Here is a 24,834-nt window from a genome sequence, read left to right on the forward strand (position 1 = left end):
AGTACAAGAATCCTGTTGTTACAGCTACTATCATTCACTCTATAAGGATGAACCTCACACAGCACACCTCTTTATTTCATTCAAAATTTGAATTATTAAGAGTATTGTCTCTGAAACATTTGAAACCTTCTAAATCTTTTTTTAAGGTTTATTTTATCTTGTCAATTATTGCAATTAAAAAAAATAGGCTTTAAAACATTACTAATTTACATAATCATACGAATATAGCTTTAATCCTATTACACGAACAAAGATAAGATGTAACATGTATTTATTTGATATTAAATTTTATTTACCATTCATATCCACACAAACGTTTGTCAAATGATTTAGTAAATTTGATATCTGTGATGCAAATTTTTTTTAAATTCTGGTTTTATTAATTTTGTTTATTTTGATCTTATCTCTGCTCTATCATTCGTTTCGTTATGATTCCATTTTTAGAATACGAATACTTTATTAAAATTTTTGCATAATACAACTTTAAAAAGGAAGGTCATGAAATAATTTAATGTATCGGTGTCTCAAGTGTGGAATCTATGACTATTAATATAACCAACTGTCAATTATGTTTTTACTTTCACTTTAGGGTTGATTTACACAAGGTCTTTAGTTTTTTGGCGCCGAATTTAAAAACATAAAACGTACATTACATAGGCTTATTAAGATCTGGTTTTTAAATAATAGATGTCCTAAATTTACAATCATCCTTCATTTTATTAGGAGAAACTTTCTTGTAATATTTAGAATAATTAATTTTTTCAATACCAAATTTTTCTAAAATACTATTAGTTGTAATGTAACGTTTGAATTAAACAATCCCTTTAACTGTCTTCGAATAGTAGTAAAACGTAGACACCAACTACTTCAAGAAAGATTTATCAAAATATAAACATCGAATAAAGAGTCTGGACATTGATCTTTAACATTCTTTTACAATGTACTGTAAATTTTCAGACTAAAGCATCTATAAATATATGAGACAGCTTTAAAGCGGTGATAAATAACTTTAGTGGAAACGGTTGTCTGAACTCATTCTGTCTAGTAAAGCAAAAAGGTCTATTGGCAAAAAAAAAAAATACTTGGTCATATGTTCTTTTAAGACCTAAATATTTTTTCTTTTCTTCGTAAAAATTACACATTATTTTGTTCTTATAAATTATTATAAGTCCTCTTAATAATATTCGAAATTTAATATGTAAATACAGTTCAATATTATATCGAAGACATGTAAAATATTCTTATCTCGTCATTAATTCCGTTTCGTAATTAATGCTAATTCATTTTAAATATTTTAGATCTTATCTATGTTCTATTTTTGTCTATACATTCACTATTTAAACTTAAAATAATCAGTAATTTTTTAATCAAAGTGTTTGGTTCCGTCGTGACGCTTTGAGTGTTTTTTGCGTGGGAAGTTTTTAATGAACTTGTTATAATTACAACATGTTTTTTTTTGTAATAGTATGCTTAACAGCTCACATTTTATTTTTCCACCTACTTTAAAAAAAATATAATAGTAGAGAAGATTGGGTAGCGTTATATAAATAAAATGTATTAAAACACGGTGATACAATAAATATATATATATATATATATATATATATATATATATAATATGTGTGTGTGTGAGTTTGTGTTTGTATATGCTAATTATTGGAACTCTAAAAATACTTCTTGGTATTTTTGGTGTAAAAGTTATTTTTGGTTGCTATAGATACATTCACGTTGTTTTGGCTATTAACATGATAGGTATATTGTGTAACTATAGCCGAGTTATTTCTATTTATATTTTTAGAACAAACAGATATCTCATCGAGTCTTTTATTATGCCATGTATTAAAAAAAAATATTTTATATATATTCTAATATAGCTTAATGTGTTGAAAAAAAATTTAATGATACTGTATTAGGAAATGAATATTATATAGAGACCCTAAAGGTGTGACCCTTAGGCAGATCAGTTTCTGACCATATATGACCAAATACTATAAGTCAAGTGAATGGTTAAATGATAAAAAAAATCCCCGTACCTATAATTATATTATTTTCCATAAATCAATTAAAATACTTTTAAAACTTATATATTATTCATAATACTTAATAGAATTTTAATAATTTTATTTTTTGTTGCTCTAATTTATAAATAGTATGTGCTAAAATAAGAATTTTGGATGTTTTGAGGAAAAATTTATAAAACCAGTACTGTTATTTTATATATTAGAATTTTAAAATATCTACTCTCTTGACATGTTTCAAACATATTAATTTTATACGAAATACCTTTTCAAGAAAGTTTATTGAAAATGGAAAAAATAATTAACAAATACAGAAAATGTAAAAAAAGGTACACAGAGTAATTGGTCTATAAAAACAAAAAAAAATCATAATCAGAAACGGATATTTTTTTTATATCAAAGGCGCAAAAAAGCGGACCGCCTACTTCATGGAAGGCAGTCACCGTCGTCCACGAACATCTGCAACATAAGGAATGTTTCCCTTATGTTGCAGATGCGTTGCCAACCTTGATTGGGAGAGGGAGAGAAATGGGTGGCAACAGAAAAAGGGCAACGCAGCTATTAAAGCACTTCACCGGTCTAGACAGCCCAGCTAGTCTACCTCCTCAACCTTAATTATAAACAAATTCACAGAACAATCAATTTTCTGATAGAGTTATTAGTTTTACGCTTAATTAAGATATCATCCGTAATGGTACTTTGTATATAGTTCCATAGTAAAGTTTAATTAAACGGCAATTCGGGGTGAATATTTTCAATTCATTCTTGAGTTTCCCGTTAAAACAATTTTGCATCAATATTAATAAATATAGCCATTCAAACCCCATCTGATTTGTTTCAAATTTGCCTACATGTACCACCATTTAAGAGCATAAATATTTTACAAATAGAAAATTACTTTTGAATCAACATTATTTTAACTGGGGTTGAGAAAATCTTAAAGAGATTTCTTTAAAAAAAACACAAATCTCTGATTATGCTTCGAACAACCGCCAAAACATTTACCTCACAGATTAACTATATGAGATTTTAGATGATATAATAAATGTTATCTAAATATAATAACATTATTAAACGCTGTTTACCACAGTTGTGTTGACTAACTTAACATTAAGTAGGTATTGTTATCGTTGGAAACAAAATATGTCAAATGCGTATCTAATATTTTATTTACGAAATCGATAAGAATGATATTTTAAATGCTAAAAAATTATCAATTAACGTGATTTTTATTAATTATTTTTGATGACATAATAACAAATCTACTTTTTAATCCTTAATTAGTCTTAAAATATGTCATAATTTTAAAATTTACATTGTATTTATCTCTGCATATAGGCAAATAAAGTAAGAGATGGTCTAGCTGTAGTTTTTTACTATTATGTATGAGAAGTAGCTCAATGATGAGTATAAAAATTTTACCTAATTATATATTCTTATGATTTTAATATGTTAATTCACAATCCTTATTTTTAAGGAAAACACTTAATATGATATTGCAGAATAAGGATTATTGCTATGGCCAGATAATATTGGCTATGAGTACCGTTTTATACATAGTATTAAGTCTGTCTTTGTTGAGGTCCTACATAGACATATCTTAAATATCCAACATTGGTTTGTTTAATATAAAACTAATATAAGATAAATTATAACAATATGACAAAATTTTATATAAATCCTTAAATAACAAGTTAATACATAATTTTATTTGTTTTTTGAAATTTTATTTTCGACTAACGATCGTTATATAATTTGCAAAAATGTTTGATATAAGATCTGTTTATTTTTCTAAGGAAAAATTTTGTGTTACATTACAAATTAAAAAAAAATCAAATTACATAAACAGATCGGATAAGATTAAATATGCGCCATAACCTGTATTATTTAAGATTCTACGATCAGAATAATCTTGTTTTCGATTATGAATTTAAGGATTTCATTTAATCTTGAGCATTTTAAATAAGATGTATACTCATTTAAAAAGTTCTTAGTCTGAAAACGGAAATACTTTAATGTTTGCAAACCATTCCATAGGATTTGAAAATGGTTTGTAACGTCATCTAATATCAATCATTAATAGACGAAACAAACCGTTATGCTGATTCTCTTTTGCATCTGCATTTATTTATTACTTTATATTTCGCCTATAATTATTTTTCTCAAGCTGCGTAGATGTACTGATAGTTTTATTAACTCATTGATATAAAGTACAATAAAATAAACATCTTTCAAGTCACTTTATTTATATATTCTGGCATTTGTGTCAATCAATTAAGAAATTCGGATACTGGACATTCTTATCTGCTTTAATCTTTAAAATGAATTCATAATGTGATTTGAGGTTCAAAGCTAGATCGTGATCCGAATCATAAATAACGCTATCCGGTTATATCTGGATTAACAAGTGTGAGATGCAAATTAATTTTTTTAAGTCCCTTCTATATATGCAAGTATGTATGGCAATATTCTGAATGATTATTTTATAGTAGCTAAATCCATTTCGTAGTTCGAGAAGAAAGTTTAAAAGAAATCCAATGGTCATTTAAAGGAGAGAAAATAGATAGAGGAAGCATAATGTACTGATATTGATCATAATATAAATACAAAGTAAGAAAATAAGGTCTTCCTTATTGTATGAATTCCTAATAAAATACATAGGGCTTACGCGATAACTGTTGATAAACACTGCCGTAAAAGAAGTTCAAATGTTAAGGATGAGAATTTATCATCAAAACACGTTATGCAACCAAATTATCAGACCACAGACTTAATATCACTACTTTTATCCTTTTTGTATTGAGAGAATATAAAAAAGAGTAATGACATTAAGTCAAAAAGCAGTTACAGAGTCTGGTGAGTTTCTTTGTCCAAGAATATGGTTCGGGACAACGTGAGGATATAGGACATAGTTCATTTATATTATGTTTTACAATATGTGAACATAATGTTTTTTATTAAAAACTTTACCCTGGTTCCTGGGTCATGAATATACCGTATCTATTTCAAATACTTCATCATTTTATGCAATTAAATTTATAACTAAGCATATCTTATAGGTATCGAAATTGAGAGTAATTGTAATCAACTGGCTGTCTTCAAATTTATTGCATTCTAGACTTAACATCCTTCGCATAACACTTCCGACGTTTGGTTCCAGTTGGAACGGACAGGGGCTTCGCTCAAGCAGCTCCTGCCTAACTTAAAGGAACCGAACACGTCCTGCCGGAGGTTGTATTCGGGAATCGTGCGGTCCATGGCCCTCTACGGGAACCCTGCGTGGGCGCCAAATTTGAGGCGGCGACCAGCTCATGCGCTGATCGCCTCCCAGAGGGTTATGCTATTCATATAATCCGTTGATATCGCACGATCTCCATGGAGGCAGCGAACCTCCTTGCTGGATCACCGCCATGTGATCTAGAGGCGAAGGTGCATGCGTACGTCTTCAGCTTGCGTGCTAAAGCTTTTCGCCAGGGCGAAACTTCGCTGTCGCGCCAGATCAGAGCATGGCGAGATGAGCTCCAGCGTGATCTCATGGCACAGTAGAAGGAGCGATTGTTTCAGCCCAGGGCTGGGTTCGCTACTATCGCAGCGGTAAGACCACTCTTTGAGAAGTGGCTGGAGAGACGCCACGGCCTCACGTACGGCGCGTAGCGTACCACGCGAGCCTCAAAGAGTCATCAGACCACCACAGATGGGGCCCTAGAGCTGATGCCAAACCGGGTTGCGGTAGCTAGCGCAATAATTTACCGCGGCCTGGCTTGGAGCAGGAGAAGGTACGGGGTTTTTTTTAGTCAGTAGGATTCTGACACTCCCTGTTGCCCTATCCAGGACAAGAGGCGTAATGTGATGATTTTTCCATTTTTTTTTAAATATTTAACATCCTTTTGGCACATAAGTATAACATACATTAGATGTAACTCAATCTTCTTTGTTTCCTTTTTTAATCTCACTATTCTTTTGTTTTCTCTTATTATCAGATTTAACAAGGTACCATAAAGTACTGATTTCTAGATCGACGTTATTTTGCTTTAGGTGCACCAATTGTTTTTTTTTTAACTTTAGAGGTAAAAGAGATCGCCATTTGCTTTTATCTCCATTGGCAGGTACGTCAATACAAAATTCTTTATTGAGCTCGAAACTATCAGATGCACCTTTATTTCACTCTTATGTACCGTCGCGTCGTTAAAAAATATAAGATGAGGCATCTAACATTAAATTAGGTTTTAGTGTGAGAAGGACCTATTACTTCTGAAGACTAACCTAACAATGTCTGGGATCGTGCCAAAAGCATCCCGTTCAATGATCTAAAACATTTAGAACGAAGTGTTAACAAGAACTGAAATAATTCTCAAATGTGACAACCCTGAAAACTGCACCGTGAGAACGTTAGGATTAATAATATTATGTAAATAAATATTGTGTTTTAATTTTTTTACTATCAACATTATATAAGTTATAATAAGTTTTCAAGCTATTTTATATATTCAAAAGATCATATAAGGAAAATGCCAACGTGTTTAGTCCACTCTTTACATCACATTTAATATTATAATTCCTCAATAATTTTGTCATTTTATTTCACGGCTACATTTTTTTATGATAGATTATATATCAAAAGACAGAATGTCATTGAGATAAAATACATTCAAATTGTACTTTGAAATTGAGACGGTGTTAAAGAAGTTATCACGTATGGAGAATATTTAAAACAACGCTGAAACAGTTTCGAATGACTGTAAAGTTTTAACAGAGGCATGCAATTTCTAAATTGGAGATACATATTAAGTTTCGTAATGTCACTATTACATAATTTAATTGTGATTTTCGTTTTGAAGTCACTTGTTTTAACATAGCGTTTTTAAACAGAACGTTCTTTTCCAAAACCACTATGTCTTGACATTGTATGTCTTTTGCTTATATTTGAAAAGAGGGAGGAATGGTAGAATTTATGAATAAAAATATTTAGAAAAGACAATAGAACGCAAATACTTCTAGTAACGACAGTGTCCCTTACATTTTGTATTTAAGAATCTTTAAAATTGTATGGCGCGCAGATCACATATTCATTATGAAAGTGATAGTATAAGTGCAAAAACTTACTTAAAACGTAAAAGAAAATCAAATGTTGAATTCAAAATATCGAAGAATTTTAATTATTAAATTCGTTGACGTGTAACAAAGTATACCTTTAAAAAAATTCGATTTTACTATGCAACTCCACTTCCGGTGATATTATAGAACAAAAATCATTTGAATTCGTTTGGAAAATAAATACTATTATTATAATATTTAATACAATTAGATTAATTTTTTTATTCGGAAAAGTAATGTTATATGGTTTGTTTTAATTAATATTTCGTTAATTTTAAGGAATTTAGCAATAAACATTGAGAGAGACGGTGAATTTAGAATTCTACATACATATAAGCTCCTATCCTGTGCGGCCCGGTGACGCTATCAAAGCCATTAGGGCTAACAGCTACAGACATGTCGAAACTAAAATCTCATCGAGCATAAAGAAGTCTAATTATGAGCCATTTACCATAAAATCATGAAGTTATTAAATTACATTTATTTATTTAAGTTCAAACATATAAATCATTTTGTAATTTTATTACATATTGTTAGAAATAAATTAGGCAGTACTTTCACTTAGATGTTTATTGCTCCACAACTCGTAACCGAATCCCCCGTCTAGCACTTATATCCTATTTATAATATTCAAAGGTAACATTTTTAGGTGAGGGTAAATTACAATATCATACAGAGGGCGCTAGTTTCCCTCATAAAAGTTTCCATTAAATTATAAAACACTGAACATTACGTAAAACATGTAAAAACTCTCGTTATAAATTATAAAACCAATTGTTAAGTATTTAGACATTTAAATTACTGTACAGAAACATTGTTAACATTAATTTACACTATTATAACAAATATACAGATGGCGCTAGTTTAACCATCATAAGAATTTCCAATAAATATCAGAATATAAATAACGTTAAGCTTAGAATTATCAAGTATATCACAATTTAAATTATTACAAATAATTATAACTGACAATATATATTATGGGCACAAAAAAGTAGCATCACTTATATACTATGTTATGTAAGAATTAGTAATTAATACATTTTGAATATTCTATAATACTTCTTCTATTCTGTAATTCAAGGTTGGAGGGCGTTTAGGATTTCAGAAATAAATATATACAAATAAATTAATTAAGCTGAATAAATAATTACCGTTGTAAGTGATCAACATATTGCAAAGATAAATGGTAATGCAAATAATTAAAGTTATCGAGGAAATATAATTTAGTACTTCTTGTCATTACATTTAAATGAAATGCTATTTCATTGAAATTGCTTTTAATTACAACACTTCATGAAAGAATAAATTCTAGGAACTAAATAAAGGACATTAATATTTCAATTTAATTATGAATATTATTTTTTGCAGTTAATCATTTTTATTTGCCTTAAAGTAAGTTGTGATGTCAATACGAAAAAAGTATGGTACAGCTGTTTTTTTTAATTTTATTTTGACGTTTTGATAGTTTTCTAAAAAAAAATCTTGAAGTCTTGTGTAAGTTGGAGTTGGTAAGCTTTTATACTTTTCAAAAGAGGAAAGAGAAAGATCTTATTTTCAAATAAATTGTCGACAAAATTATTTAAAAAAAATATTCGAATGTATAAAATATGCAAACGCTATATTAACATTAAATCAAAACTACTTGATAGGTTTTAAACCTTTTTAAAAACATTCACTCCAAAAAACTTATTTTTGGTGAAAGGTTTATTTACAAATATTTGAGACTATTTATATTTTTCCTTATATTACTCGATCAGTAACAGACAGATAGGTAATTTTTATAAAATCAAGGCAAAAAATAAAAATGAGAGCTATATTTTATCTGTCATATTTTCTTATTCCATAACACTTAATAACTATAACACTGTAGGTTCAAAATATCCAAAAACTAAAAGAAAATATACCTTTATATATTAGAAACTCATTTTACTTTAAGCCTTTTGATGGTTTAAAGAGTTTAAAAGACTTTAATTTTGTTGGTCATTATATAAATACATGAAAATCGACAAAAACCTGATTGAAAATTTTGATTGAACATGTATTCAAATACAGGTAGTAAGAATTTGGAGACCAGTCATATTTAGCACTGCAAAACATGATCTAAACAATTAGGTTCCATATTAACCAACTTCGTAATTCATGTTTTTCATTAAGTATTAACTGCCTGCAATATTTTTACTATAATATTAAAGAGGATCCCTTTTTTGTTACTCTATTGACTGTATCTGTCATGTGTTGATCAAAAAGTTGAAGAATGTCCATTGACCATGTCTTAATTATTATTATTAGACATTATGTTCTTTTCAATACTAAATTAAAACTAAGATATCATTGCAAATAACAAATTTCATCATAAAGGAAACCTAACAAGGTTATAGTTAATTTATATGATTACAGGCCTTCCGAGATTATTTTTTTATTATAATTTTATTTGTGACCAGGTTCAGAAGTAAATTCCATATGTCATTTATCAGCGTCTTCGACTGTTTTAATGTATCGATCCTTTGATTTTCATACATTAAAAAATGTTTAAATATTTTAAAATATACTTTTGTTGGTATTCAAATGACATAATAAGCCTTATATAGGATGATTTTTTTTATAATCTGTTATAGCTGATATTAAACAACAACCAAGTAAACAAAATTCATCTTCGCATCAAAATTTATGTTTATTAAGAATAAATACATTCGCATATTTTTCAATCGGTTCTCTTTTTATTTTACTATATTATAGTTCATTAAGTTCGACTAGATTTGGACGAGATTATTCATTGATAGACATTTGGGAGTAGACCATTCGCTATCAACGTACGAAGTGAGAAATATCCGCCAGTACTAATAAGATGTCATAATGAGCACACCAGTTGCTGGACTTTTGAGATGTCATAGTAACAAGATTATTTAAAATAATATACATATTATTGCATCTGACCTTTGGACTAAATATACTTATATATAAAATATACACTGCTCATTTAAATTATAGTTATTAGGCTAGTTAGTAAGTATTTATATCGGCTGTTTTTATGATTACTGATCCACTTATTTGAACAGAATGTGTGTAGACTGTAGAAGCATAAGGGTCATAAAAACTTCTAAATTTCACAATCATTTCGTGATAAGCACCACTTTGGACTCGATAGTAATTGATTGATAAAAACGAGAGTTTTTATAATATAACGTATGGAATCTGTATTTTTTTATTGAAATATTTATATGACAAGTTTAAATATTAGTCTTATAATAAAGTTTTATATTTCCTTCGTTATTAATTTATTTAGTTGCATAAGTGATATTTAATAAAAGCAATATTTATTGAAATTACCGACTGTGCAGTCTCACGATTTGATTATGTAAAATTTTAATTTATATAATATATTTTTTTAAATATTTTTGTATCCCAACTGGTATTTAAAGTGAATAAACCAACGAAGCAATATCAAATAATTTTCATCGCTTAAAAGGGTGCGTTGCTTAAAGATACGAACATACAATATTTTTAGTACCAAATATATATAACTTATGGTCGACGATATGCATTAAGTCACAAAGTCGTTGGCTCTCCGGATAATAGCATCCCAATTAAGCGGCTCCGATACAAATGCTTAGTTTGTCTAGTTCGTTGCTAGTAATCGCACGGCGTAAACAAAATATATAAGATGTTTATTAGTTTATGTTCGGAAAATCCATCGTTCTTGTTTAATATCTGAAGATATAAGTAAGCCTTGAATAAACAAATTTATTTCGTATATAAGGTTTTGCGGTATATGTTAGGTTACTGAAATGAAAGTGCCGGCTAAACGAAGCATGGGAAGCTGTGATAGTGATGAAAAAAAATACGAACTGGTACCCCCAGAGGGTGGATGGGGTTATGCAGTATGTGTCGGGCTATCTGTAATTTTCGTAAGTACTTTCTTATTTTTGTAAAAATAATATTATAATTATATTTTTTGAAGTCAATAAACTTTATTTCTTAAGAAGTGACAACAAAATTTTCCAAAGGTAATTTATTTCAAATGGAAGAATAATATTTTTTTTATTAAAAATCTATAAAATAGGTTACGCTAAAAAAAATATAATTTTTAGCGTATGCGATATTTGTTCTTATAGTTACGATATTACGACATATTATGGTGTGACTGGAATTATTCCATATGATGGAAATATGCAAAAAAAACTAAGTGACGTATATTTTTGCTGATATATTTTTCTGCTGAATATAGCAACCTTGATATTGCGTAGACTATGAATTTATTTGCAATAGTTTAAGAGTATGCACTTCTGTGTTCGTCACTATATTTTCATAATCATTTGTATATAAATAAAATTAAGTGAAGTCATTTAAAATAACCTAGAGAAATACTCCAAAAAAATTTTGTATATATTTTTTTTTATGAATAAAAAATTCCTGATTTTTTATTCTTTACTTTTAAAACAATTATCATGAACATTAATATTTAAAACACGAGTTATATTAAAAATTTTTGGATCCATAAAAGCTATAAATACGTGCCTTATTTTTATTTTTTTCATAAATTGCATTTTGTTAAACAGTTATTGATATATTGTTAACAAATTAAATCTTAGTAAAATATTAATGATACATATTTAGTGCCATTTAAATAGTTGCGTGTGACATTATTTGAGCCTTTGCCACAGAAATATGAGAATGTTATATAAAACGCGTTTCACTTACAAACGGACGTAACTGTTATTGTTGGATGACTCTATCATCAAATACGAATAAAATAAAATAAATACATATTTCATCAATAGTTTCCATTAAATTTATTTAACTAGCATTCATTTATATATATATTTTTTTTATAAATACGTATGACAATTGACCTAAACCGAGACGTTTCTTTGTTTTTTTTTTAAAAAAAAAAACAACACATTTTTGTTTCCATTTTTTTTTTTTTACATTTATGCATATGTCTAGATAATTGTGTCGCTTGAATATGATTTTTCTGTCTATATTTACACTGCCAGTTCTACACATGGGAATCTCTTATAATGACAAGCAATACGATGCCACTAACTGAGAATTATTCCATATCATCGAATAAAATCAAATGTATGCAATAAAATTGTAATGCCTTCTTAGTTTATGAGGAAATCGTGAACTTACATAATAGATACATTATTTGGAATCGCATAAAAACCTTGAAATGGTTCTGGTTTTCTTAAGAATAGTTAGAATATAGATCTTAATACTATTTAGAAAAAATACAAAAGAAAATTAAAAAAAAAATAAATATTAAAAGTAACAAATATTCTCATTCATAAGAATTGTTAAATAACTTAATCGTAATATTAAAACTTACAACAAGTTTGAGAATTTTTCTCAGTGTGCATCCATAATCTTCCTAATAAATAAATTGCTTCGATATCTCAAACATTTTAAGAAAACCGGACATTCCTGAACCATGGGAACGTGTTTCTATTTATTATTAACCTATTAATAATATAGAGAATATATTTTTTTCAAATAATTCCGATTTCTAATTATATGTACATTTATACGTAATTATAATTAAATTTTTAAAGTAATTCATTTATAATTATTTATAAATACAAATCACAAAAGAAAAAAAACTAACGAAAAGTGGACAGCAAATAACATACTTTGTAATTTGTAATTTATGACTGTAATTATTTTAAATTCGCGTGACACTTAGTATTAAGCGAAACTTATCTTATTAAATGAAATGTAATTATTAAATGTTTATTTAAAATTATTCATTCAATATAAATGTATATATAATTTTTAGGGTTCCGTATGTTAAAAAGTAGAATTTGCTCTATATACTGTTACTTATCTGGGTAGATGTTTTTTTTTTAAGTTATATAATTTATATAATAATAAGTTGTATTTTCGAGTAAGGATTTTTCCACGGCATCGCTCGTGAAATATTTATAATTTTGTTTTGCATTATTTTAGGAGATGAATAGTAAAGTTTTGTATTACGTCATCTTTAATCTTTGTGTTATAGTAAAGACTTGTTTCTCTTTTTTTGACAAGATTCTTATTTCAAATTTAATGAATATCGTCTGTAAATAGTTTAGGCATGAAGGATTAAAATATTTAAAAACTTCTTTTTTTTTCTTATAAACAAGGAGTTTTAAATTGAAGTCATGAATTATTTCGCTCCATACGCTAGTATATTAAACGTGTAAGGTCTATCAGTTAAGTCAGAATCATTAAATTTGGCAATAAGAAAGTTGACTTGCCACAAAGTAAACCACATTCTTTTTTCAACATGTTTGATAGTAAATTCGTAAATTCTTGCAACACATTTTTTAATTGCTATTTCATAATAGTTTATTTAATTTTTCAATAGAAAGAGATATAATAAAGTGATTCTAAAATTCATATATAAAAAAAATATATTTTTTTACTAGAATAGAATTTTGTTCGATAAATTTTGTCTTCTGTCCCCTAGGTGAAACAGATCAAAGTAACATTAATGACATATGTTTATGGCTCAATCATTTAACATAGTAACTAATTAGGTAACTATAAAAGGTTAAAACATTAAAGTTCTTCAACCTTCAAACGGGCAGTCGTCACTCGGAGCTATGTAGGAAGTAAAACGATTTTTAAAAACATATCAATAAACTTAAACCTACAGCGGTTTATGTTATGTAACAAATAAACGGAATGCTTTAAAAACCATATTTTATTAAAGGCTCCTTCTAGAAACAATTTCATTGATCATAAAAATATACCAGTAAAGCCTACTGGTGTTACTTTGAGGATGTTGTAAATTTAATAGACATATGTACATCATAAGCTCTAGTATTTAGCGGAATACACATTTTTTTTTAAATTCTACTCACCTTTATATTTTATTTATTTGTTTATATATATATATATATATATATATATATATATATATATATATATATAGATTCACAATGCAAAAACTTTATTTAAGAGAGGAAAAGGAGTTTTAAAAATAGTATATTAATAAAATAATACAAAGGAATAATTATGCAAAATCTCGAGAATATTTACGAAATGGGCGTAATTAATTCATACTGAATGAAAGGAAGTTGCGCTTTTTTACAACTACTTAATCTACAAAAATTTTCAATTCTATTAAACACGAATTAAAAACGCGACGAAGCACTCAAATCGCAATACCTGAAAATAATAATGTTTGATATATATGAAATAATATTTCAACGAATTATACCAAATTTTTTTTAACTCTCGATGGTATATAAATTTCATAGCACAGTTATAAATTCAAATTAAACGACGTTTACACGTGAAATAACAAGTCTCAGCGGAATATTTCTGAATAATTATGTGGATTAATGAAATCTGTAGCTCGTTGATAGATCGGACGAAGATAATATATTTAGCGTGTTTTAAATCAATGGCTTCAAAAACCAAAAAAAAAAAATTAAACAAGTTTAATGATTTTGAGTGGTCAAAAAGGGCGTATTCACTTTCACTTATCGGCATGTATCGCGTTTCTCACATTTGACCCAATTCTAAATAATTGCTTGCAAAAACATCGGATACTTTGTGTTAAAAAGATTTTTTATTTGCAAGATTGTATTATAATAGAAAAAACCTTATGACATGCAGTCAAATATTTCGTAGTTAAATAATCAATCGAAATTCGTCAATCGAAGTTGAACTGTAGATGACACTACCAATAATATATTAAATACTTGTAGATTAGTTAGTTTTAGATTTATGTCACTTAATTTAATCCGACATAATTTTAAGAATTTCAAAATACAAGTAGTTAATATAAATATCACGTAGTGTGTAGAACAACATTTTATCTTGTTAAAAAACAAGCCAAGATTAATATAGAAATGATACGGTTCATTAGCAATTCGAATTTAGGATTCTTGAAGTTGCAAGAAGCAATTCATACTGTATTGATTTTACTGAGTGAGCTTAGGAATATGATGCAAATATAACCGAATGATTTTTGTATGAAATTATTCAAAGCGGTTTTTGGTTATATCAAATAGAAATCATGAAAACGCTGTTTTTTTCAAGTCCCTAGAGTATTTAAACAGTCACGGAGTGACCATTTTTAATTGAAACAGTTATTTTTCTATTCAATTTTTTTTTCACTGTTATTCTCTTCATTGTATTGTGAATGTATTACAGCCTTATTAATTAATTAATTAATTAAGTATTTTTATCTATATAACTTTGTCAAAATGTATTTATTTACTAGTAGTAGTAGTAGTTTATCGTTTCTCTACTTTAATCTTATTCAGATTTGAAATATCACAAAGAATGCTCATTTAATATATTCCTCCTTTTTAACGTCCTGTTTTATATAAATTTAACCTATCAAGCAATTATATCTAAATGTATCTACATACCTTCTGGACCGAAACCCAGAAAAATCTTGATCACAAATTAACATTTTATTTACATTAATTAAATACAGCTAATGATACGAGATTATCTTTTACCAAATATAAAGATAAAATGTGCAAATTATATTCTATCAAACATCGTTTATGAGAATGTTTCTTTAAAGTCGATAGATATATTCGAAATAAAAATTATTATTATGACTATGTATTATATATTTGTGAAGAAAAAAAAAGTACTGAGAATGATTATTTAATATTCATAAATCTAATTAGTCTACCGACATGTTAAGCAGTTGTTTGATGCGATTTCCCAAAACAAAACGCGGTCAAAGTAATGCGAAGGACTTATAACACCTAATATTTTCCAGATTGCTGGAACGGCTCACCAGCCTGTCTTTGGTTTCATTTACAACGATTTTCTTGAAGAACTTGGAGTTGGGACCGGGGCTGTAACCGTGGTCTACGGAGTTTTTCAAGTGACTGTTGCGATAGCTGGTAAGATTCGGTTTTGATTTTTCTAATCACTTAACTGGGCCGCACCATCAATAGTTACTAAACCAGTTAAATCCAGTTTAATATGTATATAGCATGGGGCTTTACAAATCTTAGTTTGAAGCAAGATATAGAATAAAAGCACTCCTTTAAGATATGTGTATATATTTTTCAAATACCAAATTTCTCCCTTGTAGGTTAAGAGTTTATCTATTTATAAGGTAATCTATAAGTTAGTATTATCTCGTAACTCCTACAATATTTTGATTTCATTATCACGAGGACCGTATATCGTGTGATATAATTTTATCTAGTATACAAATTATTGAAATCTGAGATCGATATTTATTTTTAACTTGACAATTGTATTGTTGTTGTCATTATAAATTTATATGTGTATTATAATTAACTTCAAAAATATGTACGTTACTTTTAAATTAACGTCTCGAAAGTACCGTAGAAAAAAATATTAATATATGAAGAGTAACACTTGTAATAGCTCTCGACCTATATGATGTATTGCATGAAGAACAATTGATATCAATGTTTATAGAACATCTCATAAAACGACCGCACTATTAATAAATGCTTCGAAAATTTTTCGATTTAACCTTTACCCTTGAAAATATTCGTTCATAAACTTGTCCATCGCCATTTTAACTATGTTAATAGAACGACAGTTCATATTTAAAACACAGAATAAAAACTTGACAGTTCATAGTACAAACACAGAATAATCTAACACATTTAATTTATTTTAAACTCGAAATACAGTTGCCAACGTACATACATAGTTGCGGCATTTTAGCGCCTAGCAATATCTTAACCTATTATTTGCAACATAATTATATGGGTCATTTTATAAATACGTTATCTCCATTGTAAAATATACAGTCATTTTCTAATAACACACATATTATATGATAAACAAACAATATAATTTGTTACACAATTAAAATAATATCAACAATTTAATTGTCGTGTTGGTCTTAGTTATGTCTGTAAATTAAAAGGTCAATTAATGAATTAGAGAAATTATTAATTATTTACTATTTATACAATTATTTATTGCATTTATAAAAAACCGTCACAGGTGATGTTGCTTTTAAAATAGAATATCTTAGCCGTTGGTAAGGTTGCGTGTGCAATTACAGTCGCAACGGCAATTGGCTTTAGATATAATTTTTTTCATAATTTTAAACTACAGGCAACTATATATTTAACGGCACAGGATAGTCAAGTGTTGGCATTCTGTGGATATAATTTAGAATACTATTTACTAACAAGTACAACTGGAACATAATTTTTTAAATTGCCTATTGCACAATATTACGAAACAAGTAAGCCGTCATCGAAATAACTTTAAATATTTGAAACAAAAACTAGTTTTTTTTTTTTTTATTTAGTTTACAAGTTTTTGTTAGTTGAGAAACATTCAAGATACGTTGTTGGCACAGTTGATATAGTATAACTATAAATTAATATAAAATTATTCAATATTATAATAAAAAATATAACTGGAGTCACAAATTATGAATTAATTGAAATATTTCTGCTCAATTCTTTTTTTATTTACTTGGTTTTAATAATTTTTCTCACTTTGTTTTTATTAATATGAAAGTAATCGGCACACAGCTAACCCGAATGCTACATTTTACCTAATGGAATTTCTCTGTCTATGTTGACCGCGGGAATCCCCGCTTCATCATCCCCTAACAAGATTATTTGCACCAACATTCAAGTTTCGAAGGTAGCTCTAGTACAATATGTTTGTAAAATTTGCTTACACTGTTTCCATTACATTGTTTAGATAGTGGATTCCGATGTTAGTCGTGGTGTAAATCATACTTCTAAAACAATTTCCTTGAATATTCTTTCAATAATATTGATTTTATACAAAACTTATTTATTATTATTGTCGTTTTAGTAATTCAAAGTATTCTTATAAAATAGAATGTTTCAAAACTAATATCCTTTACCAACAAATATATACATGTATGAAATCACATAGCCACATAACCCGCGTTCTTATTCGAATAAATATATGACACTGAGTTATTTTATTGATAATGTAACATAATATAATATAGGTATATATGATATATAGAAACAAATAGTTTGTTTTACCACAAATTGCGATGATTTATAACGACCATCCATATTCAATTTATGGCATAAGATAATAAACTAAATAAGATTATAAACATTACTCAACATTGTTTTCAATGTATCGTCTATTGTATATAAATGATATTATATAAGCGATTGTTATTAAAGGAATATATGTATATAAAAAAATATTAATGTCCGTATTAAATATTATAAAGATGTTATAAAATAAAACGAGAAGCTGATTCATATACCTTAATCGTTAACTTATGTATATGTTGCGGAACATTTTATAATATTTTAAAAGTAGTGTAATACGGAAACACATATAAATAATGCATTTAAATTGTTTAAATTTAAGTTATTGTATATTCTTTTGTTTCAGGTTTCACAGCGAATATAGTTTTGAAGAGGCTATCATTACGCCAAGTCGGTCTAATAGGAGCGTCAGTATACACTCTTGCATCATTTCTAGCGATATTCGTTCAATCTACAACACAATTAATTATTACAAACGGGTTCCTCCAAGGTTTAGGAATGGGTCTCCTCATTCCTGTGTCGTATACTAGTTTCAACAGTTACTTTACAAAGAAAAAAGTCCTTTATTTAAGTCTCTGTAAGGCTTCTATTGGTTTTATAACTATGATTTACCCGCTGTTTATAAAATATACTATGAAAGAATATGGGTTTAGGGGGACAGTTGCGATTCTGTGTGCAATTTCATCACATAGCATCTTCGGTGCAATAGTACTGCAACCAGTGCAATGGCATATGGTCAAACGAATGAAGTCTTGCGAGAAAATAGTCTGTAAGTCCACTAAGATAAGGTTTAAAATTAAATAACTTTATTCCGAAATACCTATTTATGTATACAATCCATAAAACTTGCAGTAATTCCACCAACACCCGCTTCTGAGGAAGACGACAGTAAGTTTGACTTCATGGGAACCAACTTGATCAATCAGAACACACGATCAGCCCAAAATATTTATTCCAAAGTTCATAATAACCAGCAGAAGGATGCAGGACAGCTCTTTATACCAAAACTAGCTGCTTCTAGAAGACTTAGTATACCCGTAGTTTTAATACCAAGTGACGTTAAGACTGATAGCAAGTTTAATTCCAATGATAAATTTTATATAGAAAATTTATACAAAGCAGCATCAATAACTAGTTTGGGCAACTTCGTTGAACCCATGCCGATAATAAAAAATAAAGAGGGCAAGTGGTAAGTTAGATAAATTTAATCATTAAGATTTCAATACCATGTTTATTGATCACATAAATTAATTTAATTATAAAAAAAAATATAATTGTTATCTCAACTGTTTTCCTTGTATATAAAAATAAAAGTAAATTTTGCCTCATCTAACTTTGTGATGGTTAAAAATTTATTTAAATGTGTCTTAAGTAATGAAATTAGTTTCATCTTTATTTTCCTCTAGGCAAACAGTGGCTGAATATTTAGACTTAACCCTCCTCAAGGATTTGGTTTACGACAACATCATAGTTGGAATGGCACTCACATTCTTTGCTGATCTGACGTTCTTCACGTTAGAGCCACTGTTCTTGGATAAAAATAATCTTTCAAGGGTAAGCATAATACAAAATAGTTCATATTGTAAAACATAAAACTTTAATATACTGACTTGAAGGTCACAAATATATTTGTTTTGATGCCTATATAAACATTATGCTGTAAGCATTATGTTATGAACTTGTGTAGACCCTATAAGTAACGGCGGATGACACATTAACAGCAAAACTGGTTCTAATTAAGGCAACAAAACAAAAGCTATAAGTAGTAACAGATAAAAACGCCAACCGTTACACTTTTTGTTGATTTTTTTATACATCCCAACAATCTCTACCTTTTTAGACACCTTTATATACAAAAAAAAGTGATTGGATGTATGTCTATGGGAACAAAAACTATAGTTCGTGTTATTTATAGAATAAATATCACTAAATATTAACTACTCTTATATCAAGAGACATAATATAAGTTCTACTGTTTACATTATTTTTTTTTGTAAATTACAAATAAATTACAAAGAAAACTGTAACTTGTGTCTAAAAATAACATTTTTATATTTAATATCAATGAAATCGAGGTAAAATATCAATAAGAAAAAAATTCTTTATTCTTTAATATTTCCGTATTTTTGCCATATTTGTAGTCCTTTATGTCTTTTGCCATATTTAATCATTGCGGACAAACGGGAAATTTTTGATTTACAAGCAAGTTCATAACTTTTTTAAGGAAATGGGAAATAGTCCGCTTTAATAAGGGATATTTAATTTTTAAGCAAATTTTTTTTTTAATTTTTGTTGAGGTTTGTGATACTTTTAAATCAAAAAATCCTTACTTTGTTTAATATTGTATGCCTTATAAAATCGAAATGCTTATCATACGAATACATGAGTAAGATGACATAAGAACGTCATAAACGTAATTTTTCCATTAAAATGTATCTACGTTCTCCTACATACAAATGATCCTTATTATTTTTATTGCGTACCCAAGTTCTAAGGATCTAAGGACGATTTTGCACTGAAAGTATAAAAGACGTTTCTCTTTATATTTTTCATCCTTGAAACAAAGGTGATCGTCCATGACAAAATGTGCTCATGCGTTTGACATATCACTAGCTCGACATGCCATATTAATTCTCCTTTACCGATTATACTGGCACTTGTGAGGCACTTAATAGAGTAACCATAGACCAAAAATGTCCTCCATCATTTTGAAAAAGATTTGATAGTCATACGCTGCCAGACCGATATTAAAAAAAAAACATAACTAAGAACCACCGCAAGAAGCTTTCAACTGAAAAAACCGCATCGTAAACGGTCGATCCGTTTGAGAACTACGATGCCACAGACATCCACACACACAAACATACAAACATCCACGTCAAATAAAACGTCAAAAAGCTTATATATAGCCTCGACACTATAGAATTTAATAATCAAATCTTTTAAAAAAATTACTTATATACAAGAATATAAAATATGTATATGTATTTTTAATATTTTTTTTTAAATACTATTTGTTTTAGGGGGAGATAGCAAATATTATAGCTATTGGAGGTGCAACTGATATGGTGTCGAGATTGTTGCTGGGAGTTTTCGGTCAGTTTTTCAGAATGAATAGTCGTTACATGTTCTACGCTGGTGCTCTTTTCACTGCTATATTTAGATTCGGTAAGATATGACTATTATTAAAATACACCTAAAAAATATTTCATTAGAATGGCTAAATAATGAACAAACAGTTTCTAAGTCATAGTATCCTGATTAATTTTACTAAAGTATATTTTCTATTGGTGCATTTATTGGATATAAAGTAAGATATACATATACTAACATCTGATTAAATGAGACGTCTCAATTTTATCCCAGTTTCATTCTCAGCATTTCTTTTCTAGTTTCACATTTATTTCTTGTTGCGTATTTTTTCCTCCAAGTTTGCTCCACTATCTCTTATTTCACAACTAGGTCACTAAGTTTAACATCTCGATTGATTTCAAATCAAAATAATTAATTAAAGCTAGACATACCAGAGAGAATTTATGTATATATTATCTTTCAGTATTTGTCCAATTCACGACGTATCTGCCTCTACTGATATTGACTGCTATCTTAGGAGCTTTAAGATCTCTGGTTCACATTGCCCAACCTATTGTTATGGCTGAGCATGTACCAATAGAGAGGTACCCACCAGCTTACGGCCTGTACATGCTCCTAGCAGGAGCTATCAGCCTCAGTGTTGGTCCAATGATAGGTGAGTAATAAAATACAAACAATGTTATGTAGCTAGTATCGATCAGGAATTCAGGAATGTGAAAATTGCTGTCGGTTAATATATAATTTTTATTGGTAACGTTCTAAACTAGAAAAATCCTTGAAGGAAATTAAGTTAATAATATTCTTTGCTAATTCTCATATTAATTTTTGTAAAAGTTTCTCTGAAATGATGAACATTATTTTAGTGAAACTCCAAGAGCGTTGAGAAAGTTATAAGACTTTGGACAAAGTTCTCGATTAATATTAAAGAGCTCGCTAAACATTCTGAAGGCAAACGCAACATTTGAATCTGTCCAATTACATTTTTTACAGCTTGCTGAACGATAACAATTTTTTTTTTGCGTGAATATACTTTATAAAGACTCTAATTTTATCTTCTTACATTTTAATTTAAAAAGGATTAGGACAAATTTAGTTCTAAGCGAAGTAAGGTAATAATTAGTATGAGGAAAGTTTAATAAGTTCTGCAACGCCGTAGTACGCTTTTTGAACGTTGGTTTGGTGAGTTTTTTAAATGAAGTTCCCAAATTTTCGTTTCAGGTTTTATACGAGATTATACAGGAAGTTACGTAATAGCTTTCAGTTTATTAGCGATATGCAATCTTTGTTGCGTCATACCTTGGACTATAGAAGCCATCATTGTAGCAGTGAAGCGAAGAAAAGAGCACCAACAGACATGAGGTTACTTTGATGTACTAAGTGAATTCTATAAGATGGTCACTCAACGCGCACAGGGATTTTAACTATCCCTTTCCAAAGAAGTTAGTCGCGTTGTGATAAAAAGACAAATGTAATTTAATTTTAGTTTTAAATATTTCATGCATATGAGAAAATTTAATTTTTTTATACAAAAATTACATATTTTATATATATATATTTTGTAGTCATCGTGGGAAATGTTTTTTCAATAAAATAGAACGTACAATTTAAAGCAACAAAAAAAATATATGTATATATAAAATGTTATATTTAAGCAATAAATTATATAAACGTGAATAAAACTGTTTTAATTAAGGCAGATTATTATAATATATGCGAAACCAAACTACAAAAAAGCGCCTTTTCATAAAAAATATCTTCCATACATTCATAGTCTTCATAAATACTCAAATAACGTAGGCGCATATAATAAATTATGTTCAATGAAGTTTTTAAATTGTCCTATATATATTTTTATGGGAATTGACATACCAAGTCCATAATACTCATGTTAAATGTAAGTTGCTATGTTTGTTTGTGATTTGTTATGACAGAGATATACTCTGTGAGGAATGTTAATAAACGAATGAAAAAAAAAATGTTTTTTTTTTATTAAACCTCTTCTCTTTTTTATTGTATATTCATGTTATAATATCAAATTGAATAGTTTAGAGAACTATTATTGGTATAATATGTAATTTCTTAATTTAAAGATTAGGCTTATGTTTAATTTATGATATCGTCTTTATCTAATGACTATGACCTTGCTTGGATATAATACTTTGAGATAAAATTATGACGAATGAATGAGAATATTGTAAATTACAAAGGATGCTGTGACAAACAAACGGATTTCTTAGTTTGGAGTATGACTTAGTTATGTGTTTTGTTTGAAATGTTGTGCTATTGTTTTACAGCACGGTGAGAGGAAAGTTTTAAACTTACATAGTTACTGGCCAAACCCGATTTCAGGACAAACCAGTTTTGCCTAGGCTAAACTAGTTCTTTTTATACGTGATAGGCTAGTCTAAACTAATTTGTCCTAAGCCCGATAGGATATACTAGTATAGGCTGGGCCAAACAAGTTGATCCTGATATAAATACGGACATTCTACGATAAACTGGTATAGCCTAGTCCAAATAGTAAAAAAAATTGTTTTGTTTTTGACAGAAATTTTACAAAGTAAAAGTAAAAAGTCTTCTCATTATAATGTGTTATCATCAGAACAGTATTTGGAACTCATTGAACAAGTTGAAGATGAAGAAAAATCTGAAAATAAGATAACATTACAACATAGGATATTGAAACAATTTGCTGTGTTGAAAATCGCGGACGTGAAAAAACTGATTGCACGGAGTGAAGGTAATATAAAATACTATCTTCCATTCGATGAACTATATGATGTGATTGACGCAGCTCATGCTGCTATCGGCCACGGTGGTCGTGACAGGATGTTAGCCGAAACATAAAAAAAATGCCAATATCACAAAAGAAATGATAAGCTTGTATTTACCTAGGTGTTGTGCCTGTCATCAAAAGAAAACAAAGAAGAAGAGAGGATTAGTCTCTTAGCCCATTCTTCATTCGGAAATGAATAGTAGGTGCCAAGTAGATCTGATCGATTTTCAGACACAACCAGTTGGAAATTTTAAATTTATTTCGGTTTACCAAGACCATCTAAGAAAATTTGTTCTGCTACGCGAAAAACCTAGGCACAGTCTCTGTTGAACGTGTCAATCAAAATATTGAGAATATAACAGGCTCTTGGATGAAGGACAACCTTTCAACGAAATGGTCAGAAGGCTTGAGATATGTTCAATTCATGAAAAACCTCCTACTCTACCATTCAGGGATAAAACAATCGCCATACAAGACATTATTTGGAATAGAACCTAGAGTAGGATTTTCGTCTTCCTCTTTGCCGCAAGAAATCATAAATGATATTCAGGATTAAGATGATTTAAGGAAGGTAATCGAAAATCATCACAATGTTAACCTGACAGAAGACAGTGATGATAACGTTGCTGGAGCGAGTAACCAAGGAAAAATTTCTTCATCTGAAAATGACATTCATAAAGCTAGAGCAACTGCAGGAGAAAATCTTATGAAACAGGCTATGAAAATGAAAGATAATTCTGACAAGTCTCAACAACCTGCCAAAATTGGAGATAATGTGACTATACCGATTCCAGATGTTGACAAAGGCAAAGGTGATCTCAGAAACATTATTGGAGTTATTCTTCAG

The 24,834-nt window shown here is 28.5% G+C and overlaps 2 protein-coding genes across 4 annotated transcripts in view; one reads left to right on the top strand and one right to left on the bottom strand.

Annotated features, from left to right (window-relative positions):
* The window catches only part of LOC116777377 (solute carrier family 12 member 4), a 230,811-nt gene that overhangs the window by 119,718 nt on the left and 86,259 nt on the right, over positions 1–24,834 (bottom strand). The gene's annotated exons all lie outside the window — the stretch shown is intronic.
* On the top strand, positions 10,732–23,176 carry LOC116777481 (monocarboxylate transporter 9-like). The gene is made up of 8 exons (XM_061529936.1): positions 10,732–11,020; positions 15,847–15,973; positions 18,465–18,887; positions 18,971–19,307; positions 19,525–19,672; positions 21,142–21,286; positions 21,675–21,866; positions 22,430–23,176. Exons 1-8 carry the CDS (start codon positions 10,901–10,903, stop codon positions 22,567–22,569), a joined length of 1,632 nt encoding a protein of 543 aa, XP_061385920.1. The 5' UTR covers positions 10,732–10,900; the 3' UTR covers positions 22,570–23,176.

This window comes from Danaus plexippus, chromosome 6 (genome assembly GCF_018135715.1).
Source record: "Danaus plexippus chromosome 6, MEX_DaPlex, whole genome shotgun sequence".
Taxonomy (NCBI): Eukaryota; Metazoa; Arthropoda; class Insecta; order Lepidoptera; family Nymphalidae; genus Danaus; species Danaus plexippus.